This window comes from Eurytemora carolleeae, unplaced genomic scaffold (genome assembly GCF_000591075.1).
Source record: "Eurytemora carolleeae unplaced genomic scaffold, Eaff_2.0 scaffold296, whole genome shotgun sequence".
NCBI lineage: Eukaryota > Metazoa > Arthropoda > Copepoda > Calanoida > Temoridae > Eurytemora > Eurytemora carolleeae.
In genome coordinates this window covers 216534-240241 of record NW_019396202.1, presented here as the reverse complement: position 1 = coordinate 240241, position 23708 = coordinate 216534, and the positions used below count along the sequence as shown (strand labels likewise).

Here is a 23708-nt window from a genome sequence, read left to right as displayed (position 1 = left end):
ACAGTGCAATTTTGTGTTCTTTATACTCGGTTTTTACACTTTTTTATTTAATATGTGTAATACGATATTCTGTAAATTTGCAGTACGTTGTCCTGTTTGAGACATTGATCAATTGATTACTAGTGTCCGTATGTCACCAATAGCTAACGAGATCTGCCCAGTGGTAGTGGCATTGATTGTAGCCATTTGGATCGTCTTCTGTTTGATATTCATAGCCTGAGTAATAGCTAGATTGATAAGCTACCCTTGTGTCCCTGTGTGGCATTTACCAGACATGTGTGTTGTATCCGGGTTCACTTTGATGGGTGGTACCTGGACTGATACAGTTTGGTACGAACTTTTAAGAGAACGGCATTTACTACATTTCTTGTTATATTTGACACGTGTGACGTAACTTATAATAAAACCAAACAAGTATCCAAGGTATCCAATTCAATATAAAACCAAACAATTATCCAAGGTTTCCAAGTCAATATAAAACTAAAGAAGTATCCAAGGTATCCAAGTCAAAGTAAAACTAAAGAAGTATCCGAGGTATCCAAGTCAAAGTAAAACTAAAGAAGTATCCAAGGTTTCCAAGTCAATATAAAACTAAAGAAGTATCCAAGGTATCCAAGTCAAAGTAAAACTAAATAAGTATCCAAGGTATCCAAGTCAAAGTAAAACTAAAGAAGTATCCAAGGTTTCCAAGTAAATATAAAACTAAAGAAGTATCCAAGGTATCCAAGTCAATATAAAACTAAAGAAGTATCCAAGGTATCCAAGTTAATATAAAACTAAAGAAGTATCCAAGGTATCCAATTCAATTTAAAACCAAACAATTATCCAAGGTATCCAAGTCAATATAAAACTAAAGAAGTATTCAAGATATCCAACAAATGTAAGAAATAAGAAGAAGAAGAAGTAAGAATATGTTTTTGTGTTCTCCTAAACTAATTGTCCTCTATCAGTGGAAATGAGGTTTAGGATTAGCAGCTGTAAACTCTTCAGCTCATCTTACACAGGAGACAAAGGAAAATAAATTCAAGATGGCTGACCTGACCTACATATGCCATGTTAAATGGATTTAGCAGGGAGGGATCCTGCTCTTTAAAAAGACTGGGTGGGGTCAAACTTCCAATAAAACTGTGATTCAGTGGGACTGTTAAGGAATTAGAATTAAACGTAATTATTTTAAGTGTTTAAAATAAAAAATTACTCATAAAATATGTAAAATTATTGCTTTAGAATTTTACTTAAAAAATTTTCACTCAGCCATCTCAGACAAGAAAAATATAAATATATTATAGAAGGTATAAGATAGCAAGGCAATAAGGTCGCTCTAGAATTTCTCAGTTTAGAAAAAAACCACATACTATGGTACGATGGTTTCATTTATGTAACTAAAAACTAAAATGTGCCTCATTGTTAACATCATAATAAACATATCTAATCATATTCTTTTACCTACAGGGAGGGGTAGTTTAATCTTTAAATCTATCGGATTGATGAAAAGTAAAACTATTATGATTTATCAAGAATTACAAAATGACTGTAACCCTCTAGGAGAACACACACACCGGGACACTTAAGATATTTTCCTGGGGTGAAGAGAAATAATTGAGTTATCCTTGGCAAAAAATATCGACCCCTTGGAATTTGTACAGAGAATTGCAGGGAATTTTTTTAAAATCTATTCATTCTTGGAAAGCAAAATTAAAGACTACAACCCCCCATACCCCCCTTCCTACACAAAACATAAATAGTATTTACACATTTTAAAAATTAAAAAATCCTTTCTTGAGAATAGGCTGATTTGACCAAAAAAACCAGTTTTGCATCTGCTGGAAAACAAGTTACAGTAAACATTAGGTTAGTCTCCTGAAAAGGGGGGGGGTCAAAAGATACTCTTGACTCCCCCCTTTTTGCAAAGGGGGGGGGGTCATCGACCCCTTGACCCCTCCCCCCTGGATCCGCGCCTGGGACTTAATTTCAAGTGATCATCCATTCACAGAGTAACAAGGTACTCTTGAAACCTTTACCAGAGCAAAAAAGTTATTTTTCCCTCTGAAGATTAATCATTTTCAATTGCGAATTTTCTATAATAGTGACTTGTGCATTTTTACTGGAAAAGCAAGGAATGAAAATTAAAAATTTATTTCAATTTTGTTTCTTTGATAAAGTTTTAAATAGATATTTTCATATATAGTTTTAGATATTTTCATATATATTTATATTTTAATATATATATTTATATATTTATCGCATTAAGCCTATACCCCCTTTACTATTTCCATCTATTGCTTCTTTGATCTTCCATGCTTCACAAACATGCCCTGGCTGTCGATTCCTTTATCTATCTATCTAATTATCTTTCATTATATTTTGTTGTATAACTGCGTATCTATCTATCTATCTAATTATCTNTACTCAGGCTCTAAATGCCACACAGGGACACAAGCATAGCTTTCTATCAACAAGCTGTTACTCAGGCTCTAAATGCCACACAGGGACACAAGCATAGCTTTCTACCAAACAAGCTATTACTAAGGCTCTAAATTCCACACAGGGACACAAGCGTAGCTTTCTATCAAACAAGCTATTGGCTATCGAACAAGCCCTTAATCGATTCTTACTCTTTCTGTGTTAGATCTCATCCTGAACACTCAACTCAACACTCAAGATTGAAATCAAATCAGAATTCTGATTCTATTTGAGGTTTACATTTTACAAGTTAAAGTTAATAGACATTATTACGATTCCTACGTCTTTATACTTATCACTTGATTAAGGCAATCATGTTACGTATTACAGCACATTTGAAATAGGAGCAGTTAAATGTGCGTATTTAGCGAGGATAGATATAACGTAGTTAAGCTATCTCCACACATGTTTATAAGTTGAATGTACGCATCTAAAAGGATTTAAGCTAATCATGCTACTCATTCATTTGAAACGCAGTTCAAATTAATAATGTTTTTTTACGTAGAAGTTTACAAACATAGATAATTAATAATGTACATTGTACAATTTACTGCAAGTTTTCAGAATATCGACATGTGACCTGATATTTATTCAGGGAGTAAGGAATAGAAGGGAGATACAACTGACGCGGTTCGCCCTACCATATGATTTTAAATGCTTTGCAGACGGTACTCCATTTGTATAAGAAATATTCAGAATAGGTTATTGTATACGCAGTAAATGTACATCAGACAAATATTTCTTATACAAATGAAGTACCGTCTGCAAAGCATGTATAATCATATGGTAGGGCGAACCGCGTCAGTTATATCTCCCTTCTATTCCTTACTCCCTGTATTTATTACAGCATAATGTGTGCTGTTTCTTTAATCCTTATTTTACATTGAGCTACCAAATATATTCATATCAAAAATCAGTGAGCCCAACTTTTGCGTTTTTTCCTCGATTGAATGAAATGAATGAAATGAATGAAATGAATGAAATGAATGAAATGAATGAAATGAATGAAATGAATGAAATGAATGAAATGAATGAAATGAATGAAATGAATGAAATGAATGAAATGAATGAAATGAATGAAATGAATAAAAGGAATAAAATGATTAAAATGAATGAAATGAATGTTACATAAAAAGAATTCTGTTGAAGTTTCCATTTTCCTTTCACCATCGAGAACCGATAAAATCTTTCTAATTCTATTCTCAACTCTTTATATGTACTCAGGGTACTGCATCCATTCCCCTTCACCCCCCCCCCCAAACACTCCATTTGGGCTGATTCCCTCCGTTTAAAGGGACAAGGTTGACATACTTTTCAGTTACTCTCATATTCAAAGCATTACATCTCCGATTCTAAACCAATATACCTAAAAACGTTTATCGAAATGTCATTGTTTTTTTCATTTTAAAACAGATAACTAACTTTCCTTTAATTGCGATAGCTCTTTAGAAGATATTTATGCATCAGAAAAAGGAAAGAAAATCGAACATCCTCTTCATTTTTGAGATTCCATTCATATTTTTTTTTTGTCTGGGTGTCTGTTTGTCTGTTTGCGTCCAATAAACGTCAAAACGACTGAACCGATTGAGCCCAATTAAGTTTTGTGTGGGACCTCACATTTAAAAAAATTCCCTACAAAAAACTTTAATTTTTGTAAAATTTGGAAAATCCCCGGGAAAAAATCTGGGAATTCTTTTGCATTTGTTATAAAATGTGCAAAGAAAAAATGCACACAACAATTAAAAATTGAAATACAAGATGGGCGCTAAGCATAGTTTCAAAGATTAGACGTCATTTTTACAAAGTCAACGAAATCTAATAAATTTCCTTGTAAATTGATTTTGATTTATACAGATTTCATACAGAGGGGTTTTATTAATATTAAATCATACAAAAATACAAATTACAGATAGTAAAAATATGCAAAAAGGTGATTTTCTTTACATATTCAAGGGCCTTAATTGTAGTTATAAATTACTTAAAGAGCCTGCACCCTGCGTTGCGGCCGATGTTCCCAATGGCCACATATACGTCAAGGGAGCCCATGGATGTATTAACAGAAGAATCAAACTTCCGACACACAAACTATCCACAGTCTTTAGAAAGGTTAAAATTGAAAACAATTAGTGGATATCTTGGAGCAGATATGGTCTAGTCTAATACTAATCCAGCATGAACCACTGTGCCTGTCCTGTTCTAATTCTTTCAATCATTGCCCAGTCTAGTCCAGCATGAACCACTGTGCTTGTCCTGTTCTAATTCTTTCAATCATTGCCCAGTCTAGTCCAGCATGAACCACTGTGCTTGTCCTGTTCTAATTTTTTCAATCATTACCCAGTCTATCTTGACACCAATATCAAAGTAGGCCCCCTCCTTATATTTCTAAACCAACCAGTATTTCCAACAATTGTCAAATCAATAAATAAATTTTGTTTTTAACTTAAAAATGAAAAAATAAAGGGGTTTGGTTTTGTTCACATTCTACTGGGACGTAATAGGAAAAGTCCAAGACTAGTTTTATTACATATCCAAAATAAAGAACTGTAAAAAAATAATCAAATTTTGCATAATATACAGGGTTAGCCACAAAGGATGAGACTTCAGAGACGATTGTACGGAATTTGTTTAGTCCCTTTTCTTGCATTCAGGGTTCCTGCCAGAACTGCCTTATTTCTGTGCTTAATCATCTAGTAAACCATCAAAATACTCAATTAAATGCTGAAACCAAAAATAAAGCTTGAAATCGTCATATTTTTAGAGTTCTGGGTCGTCTTTACAGTCTCATCCTTTGAGGGTAACCCTGTATAGTATTTTGTTTGTTTACAATTACGACAAAACTTGTTCTAGAAGTAATCTTATGCGCCACGTTAAAATATCAAGAACCCATACATCCCTTGCTTCTTAGTTCTGCATTTTCAACGGGCCGGGTCGAGACAATATTACTGGAGGGGTAGGAGGATTTGGCTCCGCAAACTGAATGTTCATTTTCAGGGTTGGGGTGGCGGGTGGGTAATGGGAACTATGAAATGGGGTAATCGGAAAAATGAAAATTATCGCCCCCTCCCCTTTACACAACCCTTTATCCGTTCTAATTTTGAAAAATTAGGATATGTTTTTCTTCAGGTTTTCATTATAGTTTAACTGTTTTAGAAAATTTGTTAAAAGTATTATTTATAAATCTTGTTTATTTAGAAAACACTGGTTTCCTTGCTCTGCCCGCTGTGGGCGTTCCCACAATGCTCTGGCAGGGGACCACACCCATTCATGTGAAGAATCTATTCAAAAATAAAATATAAAATAATCTGAAAATAATTAAAAATGACGAATTATACAGTGATAACCAGAAAACTCTGGACGTCAACTTTTAGACCCAAGTTATAACTTGAACAGTCCAATGAACTTGAGGCACAGCAATTGTTCAGTGTTAACAGTTGATAGTAAACATATTTGCTTTATAACAACATTAAATACTGCTATAATGTCGTCTTCCCATTCAATTATTTTCTGGTTCTCACTGTTAATAATGTAAAAATGATTAAACGTGATGAATTACAAATCCTGGAAAAGTTGGACCGATTTTATCTGACAGCATCAAGCAAAATATTGCTACAGAAAAATTAATGATTCTGTGAAACTGAAATTAGATATTTTAAAATTTAGCTTAAAATTTTTAATTGGATTAAGTTCTTTCTAAAAAATTTTCTCTTCTTCTGTACTTTTGGCCGCAGAATTATGAAACATTTTACATTTTTTGCCAGAAAAAAAAAATAGTTTTTTAAGCCCAAAACATTTCAATACAATATTAATTATTTCTTATTATACGTCATACTATATTAAAAAGTTTTATCAATTACATTACATTAATCTTTTATTTTATGTACAACCAGTTGGATTCACATTGTTTATGATTTTTGAAATACTTTGATTACTCTCGAACAGACGTGTGTACTGTTCAAAATGCTATCTATCTGGTATACACACTGAGTTATAAAAAAATTCAAACCCGATATGATCCATGAGACCCAGGCGGACACACGGTTAAGTGGCTGGAGCTCGACCCTGGAGATCGGCATGATTCTTTGACTGTAGATTGATAGATAATAATAATAATACTGTATCACAATAATTTACCTTTAAATTATGATAAGAATCACAGTAATGATAATCATCAAATACTTCTATTAGATCTGTAGACATGTACTAAACAACAATAGATCTGTAGACATGTACTAAACAACAATACTTCTATTAGATCTGTAGACATGTACTAAACAACAATGCTTCTATTAAATCTGTAGACATGTACTAAACAACAATACTTCTATTAGATCTGTATACATGTACTAAACAACAATTCTTCTATTATATCTGTAGACATGTACTAAACAACAATTCTTCTATTAGATCTGTAGAGATGTACTAAACAACAATACTTCTATTATATCTGTAGACATGTACTAAACAACAATACTTCTATTAGATCTGTAGACATGTACTAAACAACAATACTTCTATTAGATCTATAAACATGTACTAAACAACAATACTTCTATTAGATCTGTAGACATGAACTAAACAACAATACTTCTATTAGATCTATAAACATGTCCTAAACAACAATACTTCTATTAGATCTGTAGACATGTACTAAACAACAATACTTCTATTAGATCTGTAGACATGAACTAAACAACAATTTTTCTATTAGATCTGTAGACATGAACTAAACAACAATACTTCTATTAGATCTGTAGACATGTACTAAACAACAATTCTTCTAAGTAAGTTGTTTTGTTTGATGAGCAAAAAAGAATGTGCACAAATGTGAATTAGTTTATAAAAAATTTTAAATCAAAAATAAATAAAAATATTAAAAGATGAGTAGCAAGAAAAATGTAATTAAAATTGAATGAAAGAACGAATGTTAAAAACAGAAAGAAAAGAAGAATAAGAAGTAATAAGGAAAATGTAATTAAAATTGAATGAAAGAACAAATGTTAAAAACAGAAAGAAAGGAAGAATGAGATGTGATAAGGAAAATGTAATTAAAATTGAATGAAAGAACAAATGTAAAAAACAGAAAGAAAAGAAGAATGAGAAGTAATAAGGAAAATGTGATAAAAATTTGAATGAAAGAACAAATGTTAAAAGCAGCAAGAAAAGAAGAATGAGAAGTAATAAGGAAAATGTAATAAAAAATTGAATGAAAGAACAAATGTTAAAATCAGAAAGAAAAGAAGAATGAGAAGTAATAAGGAAGACAGAGTAAGAATACAAAAGAAAAGGAATACGATTTAATTAGTTTAAAAATGGGAAAAGAATAAGAGAAACGTAAATTAAAACAACGAATGAGATAAGAAAGAAAAAATCTTAAGAAAGGAAGGATGAATAAATGGATAGGTGAATAAAAGGATGAATGTGAATGAGTCCGGGATGAGTAAGAAAGAGAAGGAAGGATGAATGAAGAATGAACGAATAAAAAAACCTGGATAGATGTTTGAGCGTTGAATGTACATGGAAGAATGTGGATGAGTCCTGGATGACTAAATCCAAGGTTTGTCATCCAATCTTGCTCTGCCAAAGTAGCTCTAAATTAAAAACAATTTAAAAAATTTAATTTTTCGCAATTATCGTAGTCGATTGTACATGTTTTATAAATTATCGTGGTCGATTGTACATGTTTTATAAATTATCGTAGTCGATTGTACATGTTTTATAAATTATCGTGGTCGATTGTACATGTTTTATAAATGATCGTGGTCAATTGTACATGGTTTATAAATGATCGTAGTCGATTGTACATGTTTCATAGATTATCGTGATCGATTGTACATGGTTTATAAATGATCGTGGTCGATTGTACATGGTTTATACATTATCGTGGTCGATTGTACATGTTTTATAAATCCATCGTTTGCTCGTAGTTAAAGCATAAAGGAATTAAGTTTCCCCCACAAACTCTAATATTTTAATACCTCTATCTTTGCAACCTAATGGCGTAGAAGTTTGAAATATCAAAGGTTTGCACCGCCAGGTTGTAAAGATGAAGGGAATGGAATATTCAAGTTTGTGGCAAAGACTCAAATCCTTTAAGTAAATCGATTTATTCACAGCGGTTTCCTTGAAACTTTTATCTGATCAATAATGTTTAAGATATTGTCGTTTTTCTAGCCTTAAAAGTGTTTCGTTTTAATCATTTCTATATGTTTTCATGCAGTAGAAATGCGCCAGGTCACTTTAATATCTAATTAATACTTGACCAAACAACGCTTTTCAAGGTACCGTTGTGAATCGGGCATTGTCATTTTTGCAGGATGGGTCCCTTTAATTCATAATTATGTTTACAGTCCCATTAATACAAAGATATAACCTGTAAAGATATTTTTCAAGCAATGCTTCAGCTTCTTCTGGTTCCAGATACCTAAACAGATGATTGAGTGATTGAATGAGTCAACAAATATTTTCCATAACTTCCAACCCTTTGTTTCAGCATAAATTGCATATATTAAAACTGCAAACTGCAGATATATTTAGAAATAAGCATTGCTTGTGAGAAAAACGAACGAAAATAAAAAAACGAAATATTTAAACTCGTTTGAATGAACTTAAAAAACGATCGTTGTTTTTACTGAACGAACAAATTTTCGAAAGATTTTGAAAAAACGATTATTTTTTAATGAACGAACGATTTTTTCGAACGAAGTTAAAAAACCACATTTTTTTACCCTCCAACCTCCCTCCCACTCCCCCTCCCAACCTACTAGTCAAAATAGGGTCATAGCTACAGAGCGTCCCATATCGTATTGGATTATCTCCCAGCTTTAATGTCAAAATACGCACAGAATACTCGAAAAACCTGGTATCTCTCATATTAGCCATTTAAATGTTTTTTAAATTATTTATTTTTTGAAACTTCTGATTAGTCCCTTAAACCTCAATTAGAGATATAAACGATCTACTATGAAGTGGGACACCTAGTAGTTAGGTTAGAGATATAAACGATCTACTATGAAGCGGGACACCTGGTAGTTAGGTTAGAGATATAAACGATCTACTATAAAGTGGGACACCTAGTAGTTAGGTTAGAGATATAAACGATCTACTATAAAGTGGGACACCTAGTAGTTAGGTTAGAGATATAAACGATCTACTATGAAGTGGGACACCTGTTAGTTAGGTTAGAGATATAAACGATCTACAATGAAGTGGGACACCTAGTAGTTAGGTTAGAGATATAAACGATCTACTATGAAGTGGGACATCTGGTAGATAGGTTGGAGATATAAACGATCTACTATGAAGTGGGACACCTGGTAGTTAGGTTAGAGATATAAACGATCTACTATGAAGTGGGACACCTAGTATTTAGGCTAGAGATATAAACGATCTACTATGAAGTGGGACACCTAGTATTTAGGCTAGAGATATAAGCGATCTACTATGAAGTGGGACACCTAGTATTTAGGCTAGAGATATAACGATCTACTATGAAGTGGGATACCTGGTAGTTAGGTTAGAGATATAAACGATCTACTATGAAGTGGGACACCTGGTAGTTAGGTTAGAGATATAAACGATCTACTATGAAGTGGGACACCTGGTAGTTAGGTTAGAAATATGAACGATCTACTATGAAGTAGGACACCTGGTATGTTAGGTTAGAGATATAAACGATCTACTATGAAGTGGAACACCTAGTAGTTAGGTTAGAGATATAAACGATCTAGTATGAAGTGGGACACCTAGTAGTTAGATTAGAGATATAAACGATCTACTATGAAGTGGGACACCTAGAGTTAGGTTAGAGATATAAACGGTCTACTATGAAGTGGAACACCTAGTAGTTAGATTAGAGATATAAACGATCTAGTATGAAGTGGGACACCTGGTGGTTACTTACCGGTTATAGATCTCACTCCGTCTCATTCTGTCCAGGTCGTAGAGAACTACCCCGCTATTAAATCCCTGAAATTATTTTTGCTGTTTATCTATAAATATTCTTTGCTTGCCTGTCTGTTTGTATCCAATAAATGTCAAAACGGCTGAACCTATCATTATCTAAAAGGCTGAGTTTAAAAGTTTCTGATCTTTGTAAAATTTTAAAAATGCGCATGAAAATATGATTAAAAATATGATTAAAAATATGATAAAAATATGATTAAAAATATGATTAAAAATATGATAAAAATATGATTAAATCCCGGTATTTTTGTTGCTATTGATTTATACTGTACAAAGAGAAGTTGCTCGCAGATAAAGCCACAATTAAAAGTTCAAATAAAAGATGGGCGCGAAGCGCCCTAAAAGCCTGGTTGCATAAATATTTTGTTACGACGAAGGATTTACGGTAACTGTTCTGTTATGAATCTTGAAATGAAGGTTCACTTATAATTACGTAAATAGTCTCTTTAACTACCTGAAACCTGCCTGGTAGTCCCTTTAACTACCTGAAACCTACCTGGTAGTCCCTTCAACTACCTGAAACCTTACTGGTAGTCCCTTTAACTACCTGAAACCTGCCTGGTAGTCCCTTCAACTACCTGAAACCTTCCTGGTAGTCCCTTTAACTACCTGAAACCTTCCTGGTAGTCCCTTTAACTACCTGAAACCTTCCTGGTAGTCCCTTTAACTACCTGACACCTGCCTGGTAGTCCCTTCAACTACCTGAAACCTTCCTGGTAGTCCCTTTAACTACCTGAAACCTTCCTGGTAGTCCCTTCAACTACCTGAAACCTGCCTGGTAGTCCCTTCAACTACCTGAAACCTACCTGGTAGTCCCTTTAACTACCTGAAACCTTCCTGGTAGTCCCTTCAACTACCTGAAACCTTCCTGGTAGTCCCTTTAACTACCTGAAACCTACCTGGTAGTCCCTTTAACTACCTGACACCTGCCTGGTAGTCCCTTCAACTACCTGAAACCTTCCTGGTAGTCCCTTTAACTACCTGAAACCTGTCTGGTAGTCCCATTAACTACCTGAAACCTGCCTGGTAGTCCGAACAATGTATCTGGGTTCTCTGCCCTATACCTCCAAAGCATCACTCTGAGATAAAAAAAAAGTTTTTAAAAAAAATATCACATCATTTCTTTGCTGGCAAACAAAAAAATTGTTCTTTTAGGATTCATTTTGTTTGTTTTGATGCTGTAATTTTCAGAGTGCTATTTTTTCTATAAGCAGCAAATACCCACCTAGATAAGATAAAATAAGATAAAGTTTAATGCTAGAATACATGTATCTGTATACAGAACGAGTTTACAATCACAAAATTGATGATTATATTAACAGTACAAGTATAAAGCAATTAGGTTGAAAATAGCTCTTGGCTGTTTTGATTATTTTTTCCACGTAATTTCAATAATGATAACAAAACAATTCAATTAAATAGATTTAAGGAGAACTATTAGAGATTAGGGTGCGATTTTATCTTATGCAAAATAGTTTATACATTGATTAGAATAACTAGAGTTTAAAGTAATTTTCTGACATGTAAACAACAAATATCAAAGCATATTAAAACATATCTAGTTAGTTTTACATGAATAGCAATTCGGTTTATTACACATTGTAATGTAATTTTCAAAAAGAGAATTTAGAAGTCTATTTTTAAATATACTTAGAGAGTTGTTTCTTTTTAAGTCAAGAGGCAGGTTATTCCACATCTTAAGAAAAGAGCTTGATGGTAAATACTGTAATGAGCAAATTTTGAGAATGTCAAGTTGAACTTTCAAAGTTTCCAAGCTTTTTAAAAATGTTTTCAAAAGATGCAGGAAGAAGTTTATGTGTATGTTTATACATAAATATAGCTTGGTTAAAGTCTACCAGATCATTAATCTTTAGAATCTTATACTTAAGGAAAAGAGGATCATTATGAGACGTGGCTTTTGAGTTATCAGTTAATCGTATTGTTCGTTTCTGTAAAATTGAATTTGATTCATTTCTGAACATTTGTTACATCCCCAGGCTGAAATTCCAATTCCATATTCTGTATATGATCGAAATAAAGAGTTGTAAATGGTTAGCTTAATATTACTAGGAAGAATATTTTTTACACTTGACAAAGCAAAAACTGCACTGGATGCTTTGTTTTTAACCGCCTTAAGATGATGGTCCCAGTTAAGATTATTATACGTTACATAATATGTTTTACTAAATTAAAATTTACTTCGGATTAAATTCAATTCTAGGATTTCTAGGTTCTTCTGAAAAGCGCTGTACAAGAAAAGTTAAGAAATCCTTTCATGCACTCTCGGCCTAAACCCAAAACTGTGCAAATAGTAATATATATATATTGTTTTGTAGCCCTGGACAAGTACATTTTAGAACTTTAAAACACTTGTTTTAAGTTTAAGTTTTATAGAAGTAATTGACACACAAGTGAAATTTATGGTGAAAAAATTCTCATCATTTTATTGGGGTTTGATCTTGAAACTTTTGCATTACTGTGAGTGTATCTTACTTGTAGTGTAAACTAAGATCTAATCCAATTCCCATCACATGATTACCAGCCTCCATAGGAGCAAACTCAGCATTTAGATCAGAGATATCAGTTCGGAAATCTACATTATCAATGTTATCATTATAATTATTATTATCATTATTATTATTATTATTATTATTATTATTATTATTATTATTATTATTATCATCATCATTATCATTATTATTACAGTCCAGGACTATAAGTTTGTGTAATGATGTGAAGGCTAGATGGTAGAGAGGTGCAATATAGAAGAAATCCTGATCATACTTATCAGACCCAGCTGATCAAACAAGCTTTATAAGATCATATTTATCCGATTCAGAAACATTTGTTAAGCTGATTAATGAAAATTTAAGTCATTATATTCACGGGCATGTCGTAGTACATTTGAATTTCCGAGCCGGGTCAACTTTTCCGGCCCAGTTTGTACTGTATCGCCCGGTCATTGGGTAAATGAAGCAGACACTCAATAGGACTAGCCGGTGCAACAAGGTTGACACGGTCAGACTTTAGGTTGAATTTACTTTTATTGAAGGATCAGAGGTGCATGTACTTATCAGACCCATCTGATCAAAAAGTTTTATCAGATCATATTTATCAGATTCAGGCCTTTAACTGACCATTCTTAGATCAGTTTAACTGATAAAAAAACGTTAAATGAACATTCTTATCAGTTTAACTGATTGAAGAAAATTTAAATGATAATGATTATTACATTGGCTGATAAAACAAACAAGTGTTATCAGATCATATCAATTAGTCCAATAATTAAAATTCTTTTTAAATATACATATAGTTTTCATTTATAGAATGAGTTGATATCTGTAAATACAAACTAAGAGTATATCGGAAAAAGATAATTTCTATCATATTTAGGCTTTATCTGATTACCTAATCTTTATCAGATCACTTTGATCTGTTCAACTGATAAATCTAGCTGTAGCTAATTGCTGGGGCACAAAGCGTCTCAAATTCTATTTAAATGTAAATATAAGATTGGAGTTGAAAATCCGGAAATAAGAAAACTAAGATGATACCGGAAAAAGCTTGTTTCCTGTTCCGTTTAGGTTCCTAAAAAATTGAAATTATATCTATCCATCATTTTTAGATTTTCATAAATGAAGACGACAAATCACTGCCATGCTTTTTAACAGATAGATAAATCACCATAAAAATAGTTTTTTTTTAAATGAAAAAGTTTATATGAATGAACAAAGTTTTTACCTGAATTTATGAACAAACTCTGGTTTCTTAGATTTAATATGTAAATAATCCACTGGAACAAATAATAACAATAACAACAATAACAATAATAATTATATAACAAATAATAACAATAACAACAATAATAATAATAATAATATAAAAAATAAAAATGATAATATTCCTCTAGAACATTCCAAAAATAATTATTTGTGTCTAAGCATAAATATACTTCCTCTTGAAATGCTCAATTTTTTTAATAAAGATATAAAATTTTTCTTTTCTTAGAAAAATATGTTATTTTAAGATTTATTTATTTGTTTCCTAGGGAAAAATGTAGAGGTGGCATGCCGATTTTCTTCTGATAAATGTTCTAAACATTATAATTGTTAAAAAAATAATGTTTTAAATGTTTATAATGAAGATGTTTGCTCAAATAAACAAAAAGTAGAGAAAGTGAAATACACGAACTTTGAATGATTTTTCGATCATTTGACAAAATTATCCCCAGCTGCAGATCTATACCCTTACCGAAAAAGTTTCCCTTACCAGTAAAGGTTTTCCTTGCTCAAAATAAGTTTCNCTCCTTGGAATGAGACGAACCTGTATAACATCCATAGTTAACTTTTTCCCAACTGCTCCAGCAATCAAATCTCCAACAGCTTTAGAGCTGTAGGCATCAGTTACTGAACATCAGATAATTTTTATCATCATTATCAGTATTATCATTATCATCATAACACTATTATCATCATCATCGTTATCATTATCATCATTATCTGTATCATCATTATCATCATTATCAGTATTATCATCATCATCGTTATCATTATCATCATTATCATTATCATCATTATCATTATCATTATCATTATTATTTACTTTATAACCATTCACGCTAGCATTATTATTATTAATTCTGTATTAAGATTAAAATATAAGTAAAGCAAATTTATTACATATTAGAAATTAATAATAGACATTATTTTTTTTCTTAATAGGTCTTTTATCAGGTAGGTTATGATTGAAAAGGTGCAAGATTTTATTTTAAATTTAACTTGGCGTTTATACTTACTGAATATAAAATGAAGAGGGGTTTCTGTGTTTGCATGTTTCAAAATACTTTCAAACTCAGTCCGGGTCAATCGAGCAAAGTTTTCTTCTAAATATTCAGAAAATATATGATTTGAGGAACCAAATTGCGGTAGCGTATACTCTGCGTACATATTGTAACCAGTTCTTTTTGGGCGGAATTTGTAAACAAGAATAGATGCATCAGTGTTCGTTTAGTATCCGAAGAGGTTAAAAGCATTTTTATAATTTTGATAATTCACACAAAAGTTTACTATGACCAAAATATTTCATAGATTTTTTTTGAGGAAATGGATTCCATGCATAGGCTGTTACATCCGTGTTGAGTTTACTTTTCCGCCCAAAAACAGTACACAGCAGTACAAAAAATGCGCACACCTCTGAAAAAAACTTTCCTTGCATTAGAACCTTGAGTTGAACTATGTATGTAAGTGTTTGTAAAAATGCCTTCTTTTTGAGCGAAAATTTTATGTTTTTTTAAAAAGAAAATGGTATTGAAGGTTTTAAAAGCTAGTTTTTGTACATTTTCTTTACATTTTTCAGATTATTAAATGCCTTTTTTTCAAAATTAGAAAATGTAAATACTTTCAAACTAGAGGGTTTTGCAGTAGTGAGATTTGAAATTCCAAAATGAGAATATAAAATTTCAACTTTTATTTTCAAACTGTGGTATTGGCGGTAGTGAGATTTCAAATTTCAAAATGAGAATATAAAATTTCAACTTTTATTTTCAAACTCTGGTATTGGCAGTAGTGAGATTTCAAAATCCAAAATGAGAATAAATTTTATATTCTCATTTTGGATTTTGAAATCTCACTACCATACCACAGTTTGAAAATATAAGTTAAAAATTTTTATTCTCATTTTGGATTTGCAAATCTCACTTTTTATTTTTTTCATGAATCTCACTACCTTAGAACTTGACACTATATACTTTTATTTTATAAAACTGGGGCATTTTATACCTACAGTGTATGTAAAGGATTATGCATGCGTCAGTCCAAGATCAAACAAAATGGTTCAACTTAGTCAACGTTGTTCAACGACTTCTTGCTGATCATTTAATTTGATCCCTGTGTTTATTTCAGATTTCAGAAAATAATTTCATCCTAATTATTTATAATAAAAAAGATATATGTGGCTTGTCTGTTTGTTTGTTTGTATACAATAAACGCCAGCAAGGCCCACATTTTTATGGGACTAATTACATGACCTCAGCAAAGTATGATGGCCGGTCAGGATTATAGTATGTTCCATATCAGTGACGACTTGAAGAGAAACATTTAAGAAGTAAAAGATTTAGTACGGTCCAAACTGAACAATTGTACACACATTTTTGATTAAATCTTGGAAATAAAAATTGTTCCTCCAAATCCAAAACTGTTAAAAATGTCTGAAATTCTGTTGTTCCATAAATCGAAACACATGAAAAATGTTTAAGAACCTTTAAAAACCAATTCTCAAAAATGTATTAACTACAGTATATAATCTAAATAAACAAAATGCTAAAAATCTAAGTCTAAGTCCAAATGTATGAGAATGAAAAAATCCTACCAAATCCCTGATTTTTTCTCGAGTTGACTAAAACCATTCCGATGTTTATGGCAGATGGCACAGGACTAAAAAGAAAAGAATTTAAAAAAGATTTTGCTTAAACTTTTGAATTTGTTAAAAAACGACAATTTAAAAAGCAAGTTATTAATGAAGTGTTAATTTTTTTTCTTAAAATTAAAGTTAAAGTTCAATTATTTAAACTTACCTTTTTACGGGGAATTAAACTTATATATGAACAAAAATCATTGAAAAAATAAAACTATGCATTTCAGTAGAAATACCGTGATTTTAGATAATAAAAAAACATCCATGAGTTTGAAAATTATAAAAAAATGAAGAGGAATGTTGTTAACCCGGCTATGACTGGTTAAACTACTAGTTCAGCCTAAAAATGTTGTTGAATTTCGAGAATGTTCAGACAGATCCCTAAACAGGCACATTTCTTTTTAACAAAGTTCGGATTTTAAAAGCTCTAAACATAAAACTAATTAATAATAAGACATGGGAAGATTTGATGCGTTGTTAATCAGATTGTTAAAAATAGCCATACTGTTTGTTTTAAAAAAGAATTAAGTCTTAGTCGCAAATTCAAATTTTAAATCCCAACATCTTTGCAACTTGGTTCAACTAGCCATACCTAGTTTATCTACTAGCTTCTGGCAATTTAATCAGAAATTTCCGATTTAAAATTGGGTTTCTTTCACAAAAAACCAGCAAATTTGGTGAAATAATTTGATTAGCTATACAGCTAACATAAATATATATATAAGGGAAGAGCTTTGGGATTGTGCATTAATACCTGACTACATTCTCTGGAAGGGTCAGCTCACCAGAGAACAGTTTCTTCAGTTTATTAATATATTCAAGCTCATCAACAGATGGATTAGGGACAGTTTTTAGGGCTAGGGGTTCTTTAGATTTATCATGTGAAATGCCTTCACGATTCAAATCTGATAAGGGCTCACTGGCAAAATTTGAAGATTTCTCTGATGCTTCTGCAATAGTGAAATCTGAAGATTTAGTAGATGTTTCTTGTATTAAAGCTGGAGATTTCACTGAAGATTTAGTAGATGTTTCTTGTATTAAAGCTGGAGATTTCACTGAAGATTTAGTAGATGTTTCTTGTATTAAATCTGGAGATTTCACTGAATGCTCTTGAATTACAGCTGAATATTTTTCCGGGTTCTGAGAGTAGAAATCTACATTTTCGTCTGGGAACTTATTTCCCATTTCTAAATATTTGCTCTTGCTTTCAATCTCAGAATCTTCATTGGTGCATCCCGTAACACTAAACACGACAAGATGATTACCAAATAACTTTATTAGCATTTAAAGGGACTGTGAACGTAATTTTAGTTGACTCTCAAGCCTGATTCACAACGGCACCCTTTAAACTTTTGCGTGAGCTAGAATGATGGATATATCCTAGTTTTTATTAAACTACATACAACCGTGATCTGAGGATTAATAAAGCAGAGAAAGAAAAGAAAACTGGAAGAGGATGGAAACATGATGATATCCTCCTCATTGTTACCCCGATACCTTTTTAAAGGGGTTTACCGATGTGAATCAAACTCTTGAAATGGAGAGTTACTCTAAATTACGTAGACAGAACCTTTAAAATTCAATTGAAATATTTATAATCATGTTCTTCCTGTTGTTAGAGTCACATTGTTGACTGTGTCCCAATTTGATAAAGAAGAGGGATACAAGGAACAGTGGGACACAGATTCTCAGCATCTTTATCATCTTCCTCATCATCGTTTAGTTCTTTATCATCATTATAATCATAGTTTTGTTCCTTATCATCTTTATCATCATTTAGTTCTTTATCATCTTAATCACCAAAGGTCAGATTTCTTCATCATTCTAATTCAAATCTTTGTCATGATATTTAATGATAGTTACGATTTTTATCATCTTTCTCGTCGCAGTTTAGCTATTCATCTTCTTTATCATTTAATCATTATTCTTTTAACATTTTTCTGAAAATATTTCTTTCGTAATTTTGTCACAACTTAGATATTTAACATTTCTGATAATCAAAATTTATATGATGTCATGCTTTTAATTTGTCACTTTTTCTTGAAACAGTTTTCTTATATTTTCTCCCATATCAGAATAAAAGGTACTGAAGACGTGGTTTAGTTGATCCTCCAGTTTTAAACGACGCGACACGTATACTGTCCCCTTTAAACCTTTCTCTTATATCAAGAAAGAATGAGATATTCTTCTATAGCAGACATTTATTATTTTTTAATTGTGATTGTGTGTGTAAAAGCAGAGGTAAGAGTGTTACAGAGATCGATTAACACCTATCTATAAGATGCGATATTTTCCACAGCATGTTCTATTGTGTACAAGTACTGTACACGAACAATCAGGAGACATCTGTATTCTGTATTCAGGGATACTTATGGATCCTTTGAATAGGAAATGCAAAATCTTTATAAATAGACAATATTCATAAACGTTATGTTTTATGTTTAAAATTGGAGTATTTCTTTATAAGTTGTAAAACCCTGAATGCAACAAGTGGCCGTGAGATGTCAGGTAGAGTGTATGAGCAGTCTGAGTAGTAAGTGAATTGCGAATTTATGTTGCGGAAACTAAAAAGGAAATTTTCCAAATTCAACAATCTTCATCATTACTACTCAATTAGAAGCTGCAGGGGTAAAATTATAAAATTGAAATAACGTAAACAGAATAAAATTTCTAACTTTACTCAACAAGTTTAATTCTAATTCAATTATTTCGAGTTTATTTCTTTTTGCCTTGAAAATATGAATTTGAAACTATTTAATTTAAAACTATTTAATTGAAATTCCATATACCAAATGTAATCTCTGAGAGAGGGAGGGGGGAAGGGGGGGAGATAAGATGGACAGGGGGTGGGGACTGGGGAAGGGTGGGGGGAGATAAAATAAAATTTTTTTGAATTGTTCATCTTCAAAAATCTAAATTTTAAGTGTTAGGGTTCATTCGATTATTTTTTTGGGTTTGAATGAAAAATGTAATGTTACGATTAGACCGGAAATACTAGTGATATCGTTGGCTAAAGTTTCGCGAAGCATAAAGGTTAAGATTTAAGAGGGTAAATAGGGTAAATAGAGTAAATAGAGTAAATGGGATAAATAAAGGTAAATAGTCATATTTTGAAGGAAATCATAGGGAACAGGGTAGATTTTAAAGACCCTAGAAGTTTCAGGGGGGAGGCAGAGTAAATGGGGGAGGGGAATTAGAGAGAGGGGGTTACAGAGAGGGGGGCGAGTGAGTGGGATTAGAGAGAGGGGGGAGGGAATGGAATTAGAGCGACGGGGAGGGAGGGGGATTAGATAGAAGGATGGAGGGGAATTGGAAACCGTATATAATCTAAGCTATAGGGACTGCCTTACTGCCCAACTGACAGAAATGGGTAATGAATGATCTGCAATAAATACTAATTAATATATAGATTAGCCAACACAATTATGGTTTGAACATTAATATGTATTAAGCCGGAGAAAACAGACGGAAGACTGGAGACTATAACGCCAGGTTTCCAATAGTTCAGGTAGTAATGAGGATTCTGCACTGTCATACTTAACTCTCACTTTAACACAAATATACAAATATACACAGACTTGTACTTTAAGATTAACAATTCGTAACAAATATAGTGTAGAAAGGGGGGGGGTTGAAGTGGAGAGTTTTATGCGCAAAATCTTTAATTCAATTTAAGGAAAGAAAATTTCGTAAAAATTGCTTTTAATTACAATAAAAAAATAAGTGTGTATTGTAAATTATCAAAACTAACCTTTGAGAAAGAAAATCAATGCCAACGCTATACATGTGGTATCGATGCCCAAATTTATTTTATTCTTCTGATATCCTATTATCAATAACAACAATGGAAAAGAATTTGTTGTCAAACTAATACGTTTTTTTGTGACATTCAACATGATAAATTTTGAATTTGTACAGATTAGTTCTCCTATATCCTGCTCTGGTCTACGGATCACGTTTGTCGTTGAAATTTCAACGGTGCACTTGAATGCTTTATTTATTAACCAACGTGGAAGATATCGTCTTCTCTCACTCATTCTGAAAGGGAAAATGAACGCAAGTGATTTTTTGTAAAGAAACCTCTTATAGAGAAAATATAAGCATATATAAAACCAATCCGATCTTGATCAGACACAACTTTTAAGGGTATTGTTGTAAATTGGACATGTCCCTTCTTAACATAGGATCCGCTTGAATTACGACCACAGTTCTGTACCACCTCCCCCCTCTTTTCCTCCTTCCCCTAGAATAATAGAAAAATAGAAAGAAATTTATTTCATACAGTAAAATAGCAGAATAAAACGAGATGAATGCTGTCTTCGTTCAATCTTTTAAAATTTTTAACTGTTAACTCTAAAAATGAGTACTAAACAGTCAACGACAAATGTTAAAAATTAGAAAAGCTTTTGTGATTTTTAACTGAAAGATTTAAATAAGAATATTTCCATTCCGATTTATTTTGCAAATAACTATACAAGATTTTTTTGCAAATAACTATACAAGATTTTTTTGCAAATTAAGCGCAATTTAAATTTGCAGTTTTTACACTGTCAAGTGCTCATGAATGAAGAAAATAGAGTAACAAGAGTAGAATATAATACAAATTTGATCGTGTATTCACTACCATTAGATAAACTAGAAGTCTAATAGTCCTAAATTATATTTTCAAACTTAGATCCCGAACAAGAACATAATTAGGTTGGAATAAAGTTATAATCTCTGTTTGTAAGTCCGATTATAACTCATAAACCCCTTTACCGATTTACCTCAAATTTTGATCGGGAAAATTGAAAGAACCATGGTAATGTTTTGTTTTAAGATTCTAAGTTGAGTAGGTCCAACATCGTAATTTTAAACCAAGTGCAGGTAAACGGCGGGAGTAACTATGAGTTCCCTGGGCAACGCTGGGTTCCCAAGCTAGTTTATAAATAAAGTAGTAATCTTTGTTTGTTTGATTGTATGTCTGAACATAACATGGGAACCCCAAGACTGATTCCATCAAATTTTGAATAAGGGACTCGGTAGAACAACAGAAATTTCAGACAAAGTGAACTCTGTGGAAAAAACATCCCAAAACTATTTTTTTAAACAATAGTCAGCAAATATATGTTTCAACAAAATGTGTGTTTTCCTGATAAAAATCAGAAATTTAGTTTTAATTTCAAATGTGATGGTAAGGAAAATCCAGGATTTGAAATGATGAGTAGTTTCATTACATCTCGTTAAAACTATTTCAAGTATTTTATTTAATTCCAAATGAAAAATTATCTCTAGCTTTATATTTTGTTTGAAGTCGGATAAACGTAAAAGCTAATTTAGAATTAGGAAGAATTCTAAATTATAAATTACTAGGATTGTCAACATTTTTCAGGAGAGTTCTACATCTACAGTTACATGAACGATTAACATCGTGATATCTTTGTTTTTGATCTAAAATTAGGGCATGTTCCTATGCCTGAGTTTTTTTAATTTTTAATTTTGTTATTTCGTCATTGCGACTGTGTACCTGAGAAATAAAGAAAATAATGAGATTTTTGTTTAAAAAAAACGACAATACCTTCCTCATTTTTTCTCAGTTAAAGATTGAAAAGTATAGTTGTGAATCTGACTATAAGTCATTCTATAAATTGTAGGTCACAATTCACAATGTTTACATGTAAAAACTATGTTAGCTAGTAGATGTGTGTCTTTCTATAAGACTATTGAAGGAAGTTCTAAGCTTTGCATTAGATTTCTTTCTAAGGAATTGAGTCTTTGCCACAGACTAGAATTTTGTAATGCAAATATCTTTGCAACCTGAAGATTTAAACCTTTGATATTTCAAACTTAGATCATTTAATCTAACCAAATCAATAGTTTGAAATATCTAAGGTCTACGACATTGGGTTGTTAAGATATAGCGATTAGATTATCAGAGTTTGTGGCAAAGACTCAACTCCTTTATTTAAAAATGACCTTCTGATCTTAGTAAAATGTTAGTTAAGAAACAAATGAAATATTTTGATGTCCCATTGGACTATGCATGGAAAGTCCCGGTTTTACAAGAACTTTTAAATACCAGAACGAATAATTTATATGTTGAAGGATTCGATGATTACGTAATAACTGAAATAATAAATATTTTATGTAATGAGTAATGATCAATGTCGTCTATTTGTGCATTAATTTTGCATATTTTTCTCTTTTCTTTTGAAAACCTGTATTTTCAAAAATTTATTTAAACAAATTTAAACTGCACCATTTATATATGTATTTATATCTTTGTGTGTGAATAAATCTTTATAATAATTGGAATAGTGTAGAGATCACAAACTAAGAATCCACAAGAGATGGAAGGATAAAATCCGGGAAGGATGAAAAGAGAATCCAGGAGCCAGTCTGATTAGAACCAGGAAGAAGAGAAGACCTTCAAGCTTAATTCTCAACATATTTATAGAATTTATAATATATTTATATCCTAAGAATATCAGTAAATATATAATCTTCACAATAGCCACATTAAACCAATAACTATGAGTTTCTGGCACTTTTGTAGAGGTATAAAAAAATGGCTGCGATTTACCTCATAGCAACGCAATTAGTGATAACGAGTTCTCAGTTGATAATTTTGTTTTGAAACATTTCTGGAACTCTTTAAGTAAAGAGCCCCTTTACACTAATAGGTCCTTTAAGTTGCAAATAATAAAACAAACAAAATTTTCATCTAAAAATTCGATTTCATTTTCGAGAAAATGTTTTTTTTTTAAACATTGTTAATTCAGTTGATCATTTAATCTCTAAACATTTTTCAGTTTTTTAATATCCAACATTTTCCTAATTTATTTAATTAATATATGAAACAGTATAAAATTAAAATTAAATAATTGGAAAAA

At 31.6% G+C, this 23708-nt stretch overlaps 1 protein-coding gene across 1 annotated transcript; it reads right to left on the bottom strand.

The window, feature by feature from the left end:
- Window positions 1-4318: 4318 nt before the first annotated feature.
- On the bottom strand, window positions 4319-18772 carry LOC111697990 (uncharacterized). The gene is made up of 18 exons (XM_023468193.1): window positions 18446-18772; window positions 17591-18079; window positions 16792-16856; window positions 15221-15307; window positions 14749-14831; window positions 14470-14518; window positions 14167-14218; window positions 13997-14013; window positions 13130-13222; window positions 12919-13018; window positions 11438-11504; window positions 10364-10428; window positions 8834-8884; window positions 7949-8051; window positions 6595-6663; window positions 5670-5738; window positions 4760-4845; window positions 4319-4700 (listed from the first exon to the last, which is right to left on the bottom strand). Exons 1-18 carry the CDS (start codon window positions 18550-18552, stop codon window positions 4685-4687), a joined length of 1668 nt encoding a protein of 555 aa, XP_023323961.1. The 5' UTR covers window positions 18553-18772; the 3' UTR covers window positions 4319-4684.
- Between the last annotated feature and the right edge of the window lie 4936 nt (window positions 18773-23708).